Source organism: Somniosus microcephalus, chromosome 16 (genome assembly GCF_052327205.1).
Source record: "Somniosus microcephalus isolate GS21.2 chromosome 16, FLI_Smic_1.0, whole genome shotgun sequence".
NCBI lineage: Eukaryota > Metazoa > Chordata > Chondrichthyes > Squaliformes > Somniosidae > Somniosus > Somniosus microcephalus.
The window spans coordinates 20925107-20938936 of NC_141002.1; the positions used below are offsets into that span (position 1 = coordinate 20925107).

Genomic DNA, 13830 nt, shown 5'->3' on the forward strand with positions numbered 1-13830 from the left:
GCTCTGGGGCGGGGCTGTTGACGCTGCGGGGAAGTTTTGTGCGTGGCGGCTCCTGGCACAGACCGCCACGGCCGAAGGAGTTGGATATATTTCTTAAGGCTAAAGGGATCAAGAGGTATGGGGAGAAAGCAGTGACCGGGTACTGAATTTGGATGATCAGCCATGATCGCATTGAATGGTGGAGCAGGCTCGAGGGGCCGAATGGCCTACTCCTGCACCTATCTTCTATGTTTCTATCCCGCCCCCCACCTGCCTCCATGCCAGTTTCAAAGGAGGCGGGTACCTGCCCCGCACTGGGACCCACCTCCCCGAGGCGGGGAACGGGATTAGTGCTAATTAACTGCTTGTTAACAGGCAGTTTTTAGCCTAATCCCTATTTTCATTGTTGAAATGTGCGATTCCCGACGGCTCCAAACCACGCCAAGTTAGCGAGGCGGGCCGTCGGGATGAAGGGCTTGGAGGGGTCGAGATGTTCAGGTGAGTGATGGGTGCATGAGTGCAGAGGTAAGTGTGTTTGGTCTGTGTAAAGTGTTTAAAGAAGTTCTACTAACCTTTACTTAGCTTTACAGCCTTCCTTCCTTCAGGTCTCGGGAGTCCCTCATCTCACCGGCACAGAAAGCAGAATGGCCGCGAGCTGTCGAAATTTGCAGCCTCTGCTTCTGTTCCGGGGAGATCTCTAAATCAGCCTGAGAGGAAGGAATTAACTTGGAGTACAGATTGTCAGTGTTTGACAGCTTCAAACAGCTGTGAAACGCTGATATTTCATCTGTCAAAAGGTCGTGACAGATGAAATTTCAATCTGTGACATCACCTGTTGCCGGGTGACCCTTAATTGGCCTGCTGAGCCCTCTTGGCGTGCTCAACAAGGTCAATCTAGTCTAAATCGCATGGGTTGGCTACAACTCGATGGAGGTGAGACTGCAACCCCAAAAGTTGTAGTCCCGCCTCCTACCCGACAACTCAATGAAAATCCAGCCCCTAGAGTCCAAAAATGTATCTGTCTCTCCTTGAATATACTCAACGACTGAGCATCCACAGCCCTTTGAAGCAGAGAATTCCAAAGATTCACAACCCTCTGAGTGAAGGAATTCCTCCTCATCTCAGTCTTAAATGGCCAACCCCTTGTCCTGAGACTGTGCCCCCTCGTTCTAGACTCTCCAGCCAGTGAAAACAATCTCTCAGCATCTACCCTGTCAATCCCTCTCAGAATCTTGTATGTTTCAATGAGATCACCTCTCATTCTTCTGCACTCGAGAGTATCGGCCCAATCTACTCAATCTCTCCTCATAGGACAAACCTCTCAACCCAAGAGTCAATCAATTATATATTTTGCCCAACTCATTTTATAATATCTGAGCTGCCGCCTCCGATTCCACTACCTCCGCTCCATTTCACAGAATCACAGAATCCCCACAGTGCAGATAGAGGCCATTTCGGCCCATCAAGCCTGCACCGACACATATCCCACCCGATCCCCGTAACCCCACGTATTTTAATCCCCCTAACACTAAGGGTCAATTTTTATCATAGCCAATCAACCTAACCCGCACATCATTTAGCTGCCTTTGCTCCATATCCCATGATGCCCTTGCCTAAAAAAATCCATCGATGTCAGTCTTGAGAATTTCAATTGACCCAGTAACTACAGCCTATCTGTCACCCCATATTTCTGTGATACTTATCACATCTGCAGCTGATTGACTTATATGCAAATTTTTCATTTTCATAAAACAGCAAGACGTCATAGCTAAGCAGTGCCAACAGGAATCAAAGGCCAATACCAAGGCATGGCAAATTTGGAACTAAAACTAACTTTACAACAAACCCAAGTAAAAATAAACTCTAAATCAACTCCGATCTGATGCCACCCGTTTTGTGCCACCGTCTCTGAATTTCTAGGCCATAACTTGTTTTAGAATTTTTTTTTCTCTGCCAAGAGTATTTTTCTGCACAGACAGTCGGCAGGAATGCCTGCTCACCATAATAATGGGTTCCAAGTTGTCAGCAAGCTCTTAGCATATTGGTGCCAGTCTGTTACAGGAAAAGTCACACTTAAGCCAATAAGCTGTAATGTGCTAATGTATGACTTGTGTGCTAATCTTGGTTCCCTCAAATTGCTGTCACCACCAGTTAGTTCATCCTTGCATTGTACAGCTCAAAATGCTCTCCAGATTTAACTGGTTGCACAGGTCAAAGCCGATAATTGTACTGTTGGGTACTTTTCATGGTTTAAGTGGACTGATTGTACTGATTTGTGATTATCATTTTCAGGTGCCATACTGGCCTTCATGTTGGGGTTTTTCCAGATTCCACTGGATGATTGTGAGGAGATGTACCGGAAGCTAGGGACTGATGTATTTAAACAGAATGTGATAGTGGGAACTATGAAAATGGGCTGGAGCCATGCCTTTTATGAAAGCGAGCCCTGGGAAAAAATACTGAAGTAAGTTTTAGATATTCTTTTATTCTCTTGTAATAACTCCCTACAACCAGGAGCCTCAGCTGTGGCTGAGCACAGGTAGGCATTTAGGGTGCCATTCATGTCGGCATGTGTGCCAGTTTAATAAAAAAAAGTGGCCCAAAGGGAGGCTGATTTTCTGCTAGCATCAGTCTCCTTACAATGAAGGAGTTACGATGAGGACATCCCATGCTGAAATTCAGTGTTTGGGCAAACGCCACCCCTGGCACTCCTCTTGCTGATATAAAATTGGAGCATCACTAAAACACTGGCCTGGCCTGCTGAAAAAGGCTTCTTAAATCTAGTTTATATTTCCCAAAGTTGACTGGGAACATGTGTTTTTGTAAGAAACATTGATATTTAGTTGTATTTAGTCTCCTGCATTTCCCCATTATAACCTGTTGTTTAGCACACTTTCGTAAAGGTGACAACAACCCTTTAAGTGCTGCTGCACCAACACGTATCCCCTTCCCAGCACATTGTGCTCTCAACCTTGCTTTCGGCGGCCATTTTCCAATTACAATTAGTAGTAGGCTTACCTAGCCTCACAATTGCAGTCGAGGCCAGCTTGACCTGCTGCCAGCGAGGATAAGCCCGCACCATAGGTGGGCGTGGCCATGAAATCGTTAACGCAGTTTCTGGGCTTAACACTTGAAAAGTAAGGGAAAACTTTTATTGTAAATATGTTGCTATTGTTTTCAGAATGCCTTCAATTGTAGCTTACAATAAAAAAAAATCAATAGGTGAAAGTTTTCTAACCCCTCCCCATGACCCAGTGGTTAAATACTACACCTAATATGGTACATGTAGCGCCATGCAGACCAGGGCAGTCTTCAGTTTGAACCAATCCATGGTGTGTGTTGAGTCAGTTAATCTCTCATGGGGCAAAATTGCAATTGGATTCACTTTCCCTGGGCTGAGGACGAGTTAAAAATATGCTGGGGTTCCCACTCCTAATTGTCCAGTGTTCTGTGCTATGTATGCGTACATGGTGGATGAGGACAAGTTCAGCCTCTGGTTTGCTACCTCTATAGTTTTGTATAAAGAACGGTAACTTGGATGAAGTACAGTGAGCTGGCACTTGTAGAATCATGCCCCTACACTGAGTCAGCACCTTTGAGAGATGATTGGATTTTTTTTTAATGAAAATATTCATTGTCCTACCACACAGTCCATAGGTTGCAATTATATTCCAATCAGAACAGTTAAATCTTGCAACTTGTATCAATCTGCCTCACTTGATAGTTTTTAAGCAAAGAAACTTTTGCAGCACACAACTAAACAAAAGACTCTAAATAAGACACAGTGAAAGTGATATAGTAAAGGATGCAGTGCACTGGTGTGTGGATGCACCATCCCACGTGAGAAGGGGTTTACACCTGCAATTCAGTCATTGCAATCATCTGTGCCACTGGGGAAAAGGCAAGACATATATTATATTCCTGCAGAAAGAGTTCTGGCCAAGGGTTGACTTGGCCATTCATGGGCATTGCTGACAGCTAGTTCCAGAATGGCACTTATGAGGTCTGGAAGTAGATCTTTTCCCCTTGCTCTGAGTGGGGAGATTGTGTGGTGAGTAAGGACCCACATTCCAAACCTGTATCTATCCAGTTAGAGAATTTGTAGCCTTTTTTGGCAGCTGAATGAGAAAACCCACCTATATTTTTGGATGGAGTGCTGTCCAAAACCACCAATATAATTGGATTGGGTTGGCCTGTTCCATGCCAATGTTCACCCTGTGCAGTAACACGGATAATGTCAAGTTGGCTTCTACAAGATCCTGACCAGAACACTGTTACAACAGTTGGCAGTACTAAACCTCCACCTTTCATGTTTAGGGCCTGAACACGAGCGATTCTTCCCCTTCACCTCAACATTCTGTAGATATCTAAAATGTCTATGCAGACTAACAATGGATAAAACTTACACAAGTCTTTTCCAGCCTGTGAAACTTTCTTGCAGAGATTGTTGCCTGTTGAAGTTCACTGAAAAATTAACCATTGTCTTCTGGACCAGAGTTATTTAAATATGCAGTAGGCGATGCAAAAGTTCAGATTAAGAGACTTTTGGTAGTGGATTTTTAGGGTGCAAGTTGTAGCTTCCATCAGTAACTGTTACCTTGGTTGAGATCCTTGCTTAACAGTTCTGGGGATGGCGGGAAAAGATAGCACTTCGAAGGCAGCTGGCTTCTGGAGTCACTGATTGTCCCAGGAGCTTGAGCTTGTGCATTACAAGGTAAAGGGAACTACTATAAATGACAAGTGAAGCCATAAACTCTTCAATTAAGAAAAACGTCCATGGGCTTTCCCCTGGTTAATGATTGAGCTACTTTTGTGAAGTATGATGGATACGTGTTTTAAGAGTAAGGAACTTTCTAAATATTGTAAGTGAAACACACCATAGAAAATTTCCCATTTTCTTCAATATTCTCAACGAGGCAAACACGTGCTATTGATTTTTGGAAAAAGTGAAGCATGTAAAAACTTTAAAAATCAAAGTTACTAACTTTGTTTAGCAACTTTAAAACCTGTATTCGCAATAGTCAATACATTAATGCAGAAGCTTGAATTCTGAAATATTTTCATGACAGTTCATTCATACTTTATAATATAATTTTGATTTTAATAGGCTGAAGAGACTCAGCTGCATTTTTTAATAAAAATTTATTCAAAGACCACCATTTGCAGAAATAGGCTAATTTTAGCTGTTCAGTCACATTACAATTTTGCCACTCCATCCCCATTTATGAGAGACCTCAATGAACAAATTCATCCAGTAGGTTATAAATCACAAGGTCTGGGACATGCATACTGACACAAGTTACTGTATCTTGTTGAGGTTTAGCTTGGCGTTCATATCGTTTTTAATGGTGACTAATAATGGTCTCAATTATAGGGAAAGAATGGGTGAAGACTTTTTAATTCAAACTGCAAGGAACCCTAAAAGTCCTAAGGTGAGTTCTTTTGTGTTGTAAATTTCTGTACTTTAATGCATACATGCTTGGTTTACTGACTATTGTGTACTCTTGTAATCATTGCCATCAGTCATCCAATGAAAAAATTACACGGTACTCCTTTTGGCCCTGAATCTCATTAGTACTGGATGGAAGTAACTATATTTTGCCTTGGCAGAGAGAATTTTGCTCCCCTAAGTAGAATTTTACTTCAGTACAATTAGCGATGATCAATTTTGCTGGAGAAAATATAGATCGAAAATTGGTTGTGATAATAGAAGCTTGGCAGCAAACCAGTTACTGCAAGTATATATGAATATAATGATGGAATGATTGCTCATTTTCAAAATCAGTGACGGGTGCAACTAAGAGGTAATGCATATCGAATGTACAAGTTTAAAATCAACTAAGCTTAAATTTAAAAGGTTAAATCGGGTATTTATGTGAAGAGTGTAATTTTTGCTTCAATATTTGAGTTGCTGTAGTTCGGATGAAAATTGTAACTAGAGGAAGATATGAGATGATGGTGTTCCTTGAGAGAGGGTGAGGTCTGGACTCGGGGATATAGGAGAAGAGCTGATGTATGCAATTTTGGGATGGTTGGAGAAGGGGGACTGCATGCATACAAGATCAAAAATTTATGTAGACATTGTTTGCTTGTATGCAGTTCATATTCTTTCTTGGGCTTCCCTTCCGGCAGGTTTTCCTTCTACTGGAGCATTTTGTCTTGGAATGGTGAACACAACAGCAGTGCTATACCATATGACAGCTTGGCTCAGATGGTTGCTCTCTCTCCCCTGGGTTCACAGGTTGTGGGTTCAAGTCCCACTTCAGGACTTGAGCACATAATCTAGGCTGACATGTCACTTGTGCGACTAACTTGCATCTGTGAGCTTTGTGATTTGTGGAACTTGCATATTAATTCAAGTTGTGACCAAACTCTTGTGCCCTGGTTAAACCTCACCTTGAGTACTTTGTCCTGTTCTGGCCTCCAAGACACCAGGGAGACATTCAAGTGCTGAAGACAGTATAGAGAAGAGCCATGAGGCTGATCCTTAGTGTCAAAGGTCTGAGTTATGAGGAAAGAGTGACACAACTTGTGCTTGGCCTGGAAAGGAAGCGACTGAAAGGTGATCTTGTATAGCTATGGAAAATAGTTAAAATCATAGACGTTTTTTAGTCTCACAGAACGAGATCTTCCTACCTGAAAGAGTTACTCACTTAGTCTCATTCTCCCGTCCTTTCAAGTTACTATTTTTCACATATTTATCCGCTTCCCATTAGAAGCTATTATGGATTTTGCTTCCACTGTTGTTTATGGTAGGACATTTTTTATCCTAACAACCATCTGCATAAAAATAAAAATTATTCTCCTAACTTCTCCCTTTGCTCTTGGATGATCTTCAACATATGCCCTCTGTTTACCCACTTTATTATATAAATTATCCTACATTATATAACTGCAGTTGGTATCTAAATATTATAGAATCGTGGCATTACCGGCACCCGGCTACCGACCATAGAGCACATATACCAGAAACGCTGTCTACGGAGGTCACGGTCCATCATCAAAGATCCTACCCACCCCAGCCACAGTCTGTTCGCCCCCCTGCCATCTGGGAGACGCTACAGATGCATTCGCACCCGTACGACCAGATTTAGGAACAGCTTCTTTCCCAGGGCTGTCATCCTACTGAACTCCACAAATAAACTCTAAAGCCTGCACATCTGCCAATGCACTTTATTATGGTTATGTTTATGTTAATGTATTACAAGCCAAATGTATGTTGAATGTTTAAATGTCTTAATCCAAATGTACACTCTCGGGAGCCGCAAGCCTACATTTCGTTGTACTGCACTTGTGCACTAACGATGACAATAAAAGTTGATTTGATTTGATTTGATATAGCACAGAAAGAGGCCATTCGGCTCATTGTGCCTGTGCCAGCTCTTTGAAAGAGCTATCCAGTTAGATGGATGTACACCTCCCCTGCCCTTTCCCCATAGCCTTGTAAATTTTCCCCTTCAAGTATTAGTTATCCAATTCCCTTTTGAAAGTTATTGTTGAAAGAAAGAAAGACTTGCATTTATATAGCGCCTTTCAGGACCACTGGACGCCTCAAAGCGCTTTACAGCCAATGAAGTACTTTTTGAAGTGTAGTCACTGTTGTAATGTGGGAAATCTGCTTCCACCACTCTTTCAGGCAGTGCATTTCAGATCATAACTCGCTGCTTAAAAAAAATTCTCCTCATCCCGCCTCTGGTACTTTTGCCAATTACTTTAAATCTGTGTCCTCTGGTAACCGACCCTCTGTCACTGGTAACTGTTTCTCCTTTATCTACTCTATCAAAACCGTTCATAATTTTGAACACCTCTATTAAATCTCCCCTTATACTTCTCTGCTCTAAGGAGAACAGTCCTAGCTTCTCTAGTCTCTCCACGTAACCTTGGGGGGAGTTTTGCCAGCCCTGGGGAGGCGGGACTGCCAGGAAAATGGCAGAAACTGGGAGCGGGTACCCAACCCACCTCCGTGCCACCTTCCCAAGAGGCGGGTCCCTGACTCGCGCTGGGACCCGTCTCCTCAAGGCGGGAAGGGGATTACAACCAATTAACTGCCAGTTAACCGGTAGTTAACAGGCTTATCCCCATTTTACCCACACAAGTGCGGGCTTTCCGACGTCTGGGAAACCCCGCCAGGGTCAGCGAGGCGAGCAGTGGGTCTGCGGGGGTGAGAGGTGTCCAGAAGTGCACTTTGTGGCAGTGTTTGTTGAGGGCTAAATGTTGACCAAGACTTCCCTTTTGCTCTTCGAATCATAGCATGGGATCTTTTACATCCGCCCGAGAGGGCAGACTCGGCCTTGGTTTAATATCTCATCCGAAAGATGACACCTCCAACAATGCAGCACTCTCTCGCTGTTGCATTAAAGTGTCACTATCGATTGTATTTAAGTCCATGTTAAAGTTGTACTTCTGCTATGTTAGGATTTAAAATGGTTAAATTATTGCGCGAAAGCTAATATGAAGTATTTTGGTGGCATATGATTCCATTAATAAGTTTATTCTACAAAATTAACATTGGAAAGTTACATGTTGTAATTGAGTTTAAAATACTGTGACCTTACACTGCATATTACTGATGGTGAGTGGTATGTTCCTGTCATGTTCAGCACTGTGAGTTATACAGAAATTCTGAAGCCAGTATTGTCCATATACTTGTTGGCATGGTGTGATCGGGGAAACACCAACTGTACCTTGGTGGATGATGTTTTCAACAGTTCCTGGCATCGTGATGTCTTTCTGTGTAACTGAACTCTTGAGAAACCAGAGTTATACTACAGCCTACGATCTGAATTTAAGGTTTGAAATCCCCACTTCCCAGGGGTTTTGCTTGTAGTCACATATGCTGCGGAGTATGATGGCTTCCACTTTTGCCTTTCTGCAGCCTTCAACAGATATCAGAAGGTGCCAAAACCACAGGGCTTTCAAAATTGTGATTGTTTTTAAATGACCAAATTACCTGTCTAAAGCCATAGTAATATCATCAAAACTTCTAGGGACACGGTATCTGCTTGGGTGAGCTCACGTGGCATTCAATAGCCTAGAGCAGGAATTTTCCAGTATTCCAGTCACATGCCCATACCTGATCCACTTAATAGATCACAAGGGAAATAGAACCCTATAGTGCATGAACAACAGCAATCACATACAGTAACTTTACCTCACTTTGAGCCAATTCCACTCACAACTCAGTAGGTTAAATGTAGATGAGGTGAAACTGTAATCAGCTAGAACTGTTCTAAATTTTATCTGGAAGCTCATAATGCATTTCTATTCCTAAAACCTACTGCAAGTCTCCAGAACCCCAGTAAGTCACTGAACTAGTTCAGTAAAATTGTTTCCCCCTCAAGAATTGGCATTGGAATAGCCCTATACTGCTGTGCTCTTGTAGTAATCCTCTTTCTCCTTGTGTGTCCTTCATCAAGTACTATAAATACCCAGTTTTGTTTTAGGAATTTAAAAAAAAATCTCCCCCTGGAGTACAGCGAAGCTTAAGGAAGGGAGAATGGGAAAACAAGCCCCTTGAGTAGAAAAGTATATAGTTTCCACTCAATGCAAGTTCTGGGAGTTGTTTGAAATCTTTAGGAAAGGTACAATGCTGAGGATAAGCCAAGTTGTAAACTGGTACATGCCACTGGCATCAGAGAGCCGATTGACTCAACCCAAGGATAACAGTACAAGCTTAGACTTGATACCAAAGGCTGCTAAGAATAAAATATTGGACAAACTGTTTCATTCTATCACAAATAATGTACAGAGATGGTATCAAGCCTCTACCAGCTGCAGTGAGGAGTACCTTGTTGACTCCAGCTGTGATGCTATAGGTCCACTGTTGGCTTTGATTGAGGGTCTATTCTTTAGATCACAGATCTGTCCGGGTTCAATGGTTTATGATCAGGAGTATAGACCTTTACCATTTTTTCTTCCCTAGCTCAGACATTTGAGGTAGCTCTGATGCCCTCATTACACCTCTGCTGAAATTGGCTAACTCTGCTTAGGCTTTGGGACCTCCCTGGTCCACATAACTCCATACCGCATCACAAAGCATTTCATCCACCAGGACATCTAGCGACCTAATTAGATGTTTTGTAGATTGATACTCAGCAGGCCTGACTGCGGTAGGATTCTAGAGATTCTTATCAGACCAGTGGCCCATTCATGATGCAGTTTGAAAGTTGTGCATCTGTGAGATATCTACTAAGCTGCTACTTGGAGTAGTGCCTTTCTAATGACTAGGTATTACTGTTTATCAGTTCTTCTGGAAACTGCAAGGTTGGCAGAACTGCTGTTCCTCTGTAACCACTTCTAAGCCAGCCATCTCAAGACAGACAGGTGGGTCTTTGGCAGACGTTAACTGTACAGTCACCATTCTGCTTTGATGTGGAGTCATCCTCCCACGTAGTTGCATTTTTCCCTACATCACCAACTCTGAAATTGCTAGAAAGCCAAGATGAAAAAAATGAATATATTATATCTACACACCAAGAACTAGAATAAAAATTATACCTATTTGAGATAGCCCTGCATTAATTCTTTAGTATGGTAAATCCAAAAACAGCAGCCTAGATGCATACTGTCCCTGGAAAAGTGGCACTTCATCTAGGTAATGTTATTTTTTTAAATCAAACATTTTCCACATCGTTGATCTGTGTTTCATAAGTATAACTTTGGAGACATCGAACCTCCGTAGTAGGTCCATTTGTTTTGTAGGTTTAGTTGAGAGTCTTTCTGTTTAGTCATTTTTGAAGGTTTCTCCGCCTCGTATTTGTTAGGGCAGAGAACCCAATTGGCACTATTTGGGCCAATTGGATTGCAATATGCCAAGTTGCTTGCTAAAATTTGTGAATTGGTGCCTTGATAATTTCCTCAAATCATGAAAGTGATCAAATGGGATTAGCTTCACACACACTTCACATTTAAATTTCATCAGCAGAAAAAACAAGACCTGCAAGCCCATCTCCTAGATAATTGAGTTTAGTGCTGACCAATAGGAAATAAATGGGTGAACATAATCAACTAAAATTCAGCTGGGGGAAATAATATGATGAAGCAAGTGATTTTGCCAATGCCGAGATTGCCTTTAAACAATGCTGATCATTATTTTAGGTACAGCACCATTTTAGAACCTTTTCTTAATCTATCCCTATTACCTTTCAAAGTGGGTCCATTGATGCGTTCAGGAAATTAATATGAGAACATCTTTTTTTATTGGTTCAGTTCCTGACTCTAATCTGTGTTTTCACAATGTGGAAGTGTGGAGATAACTGCATTTATCAAGAAGTGCATTGATTTTTAAAAGTTATTCATATACAAATATATATTCAGCAATATTGTAAAAATTATTATTATAGAAATGACCCAGAAGTTACAACAATGTATAATCTCTGATTTATCATTATTCTAAAATTTAATAATGTACAGTATTAAGGTTTTTAAATTAAAATGGGGTAGAAAATAAGATAATGCCAAGAATTCTGTAACTGAAGAATTGCATTCTCATATTTCTGATTCTACCTTTTAATGCACAGCAACAACAAAAAAAACCATGTGTAGGTCAACACAGAGATTCTGTGTAAGCTGAAGGCTCCTGTAAAGTATTTGGGACTTGAAGTTTGATCTTGAACAGCATGATATATATTGAGCTTTTATACACTTAGATAATTCGCACTGCGTGAAATGTAACCTAGTTACTGTACCACACTGCATGAATGTGGGAAGGAATTAGATGTGTTACGCAGAGGAAGGCAGTGGATCAAAATCACAAACAATTCCCAATATAATCTGCTGGTAATGAAGTGCAATTTGCCACTTGCTAACTTGTAGTAACAACATCACAATTGTTGCTGATTTAATGAAGCTTGAGTGTCCTGGCGATTGATGTTGGCCATGACACTTGCTAGCAGCAAAAAGAGACAAACACAGTCCCTTTATGAACATGGGAACAGGAATAGGCTATTCAGCCCCTCGAGTCTTTTCCATCGTTCTATTAGATCATGGCTGATCCATACCTCAACTCCAGTTACCCACCTTTTCTCCATATCCCTTGATGCCCTTACCTAACAATAATCTATCGATCTCAGTCTTGAAAATATCAATTGACCCAGAATCCACAGCCTTTTGAGGGAGAGGGTTCCAGATTTTCACTACCTTTTTGTGTGGGAAAAATGCTTCCTGATTGCACTGCTAACTGGCTTAGCTTTAACTTTAACTTTAAGGTTCTGCCCCCTTATTCTGGGTTCCGCCACCAGAAGAAATAGTTTTTCTGTAACTACCATATCCATTCCTTTTTTATAATTTTAAAGACCTCAATTAGATTACTCCCCAACCTTCTGAACTCCAGGGTATACAAACCAAGTTTATGCAACTGGCTCTCATAATTTAACCCTTTAAGCCCTGGTGTCATTCTGGTAAATCTGCGCTGTACCCACTCGAAGGCCATTATATCTTTCCTGAGGTGAGGTGCGGTGCCCAAAACTGAATGCAGTGCTCCAGGTGGGGTTTGACCAAGGCTTTGTACAACTGAAGCATCACTGCCTCCCCTTTGAATTCCAGTCCCCTTTTGAAATAAAGGCCAACATTCCATTAGCCTTTCTGATTACTTTTTGTACCTCTGCACTAGCTTTGTGTACATTGACACCCGAATTCCTTAGCTCCTCCACAGCTTCTAGTCTCTCCCCAATAAGAAAATATTCTGATTTGTCATTCTTTGATCCAAAGTACATGACCTTACAGTTCCCCACATTGAAATCCATCTGTCACAGTTTTGCCCACTCACTTAGTCTGTCTGTACATATTTTAAATTCATGCTCTTTTTCTACACAACTTACTGTGCCTCCTAACTTAGTATTACCTACAAACTTGGATGCACAACTCTCTATTTAAGCTTCATAGTGTCTATTATACAAAAAATGAGGTTAAATGGGAGCAATTTCCAGGCAGTAAGTGCATCATTAAAATCACATGGTGGCTTTATGTTATCACCTGAATCCCTTGAGCTTGTTTTCCATCACTCCTGAATGTCTGTCCTATATAGAAGGTTCCATAATTTAACATTTTATTCAATGGAGTAGATTCTAGAAAGGATTTGTTCTTTGATGCCCTGTGTTTGATGTTTAATTGAGTAAATGTACTGTGCAGTGCAGACCAAGAAGGGTCTGGGCTCTAGCTCTGATTTGCACTATTAAAGTTCAACTCAAATGGGCCTGTTGCATTGGCCTCCATGCTCCTAAGCGCGAGAAGGGGAAAATGAACCAGAGTTCTTGTCCCTGATCGTTATTCTGCAATCCCTGTCGGAAACTGCATTTATGTGGATGTCATAGGAACATAACAGTTGAGGGTAAGAAAAGACCATTTGGCCCATGGTAGCTTATCACCTTTGTACTCCCATTGCAATTAAATTTTGTACATTCCTAATTTTTTTTTTGTCTTTGCTGCATTGTTGGCACACTATTCCAAACATTTAGCACTTTTTCAGTAAATAAATTTCTCCTAATATGTTTTAAGTGTATTTTTTAACAAATTTAAATTTCTCTTCTGATCCTACTTTCCTGCTTAATTTGAAGTAATGTTCTGGGTTTGCCTCATCAATATATACCATTTAATATTTCTATTCTTCAGTGAGGCCCCCTTCATGGTCTTCCTTCAAGATTGTAATAAAGAAACTTTCATTTATATAGCACCTGCAAAATACTTAACAGAAGCATTGGCAGACAAAAAGTGAAGAGCTTGAACTTAAGTCTTTGCTTGTAGATGATTGCCGTTACACTTGGGATCTGCCTAGTTGCTCTCCCCTACCCCCTCTAACGATTTGTTTTTGTGGCATGGTCAGAACTGAAACAGTACTCTAACTGCAATGACTAG

General features: G+C 41.4%; 1 protein-coding gene across 2 annotated transcripts in view; it reads left to right on the forward strand.

The window, feature by feature from the left end:
* The window catches only part of pnpla8 (patatin-like phospholipase domain containing 8), a 79530-nt gene that overhangs the window by 28227 nt on the left and 37473 nt on the right, over positions 1-13830 (forward strand). For both annotated transcript variants that reach the window (XM_086008647.1, XM_086008648.1), the window contains 2 exons: positions 2272-2443; positions 5354-5411. In XM_086008647.1, the coding sequence (XP_085864773.1) occupies positions 2272-2443; positions 5354-5411 (230 nt within the window). The remainder of the gene's footprint in view (positions 1-2271; positions 2444-5353; positions 5412-13830) is intronic.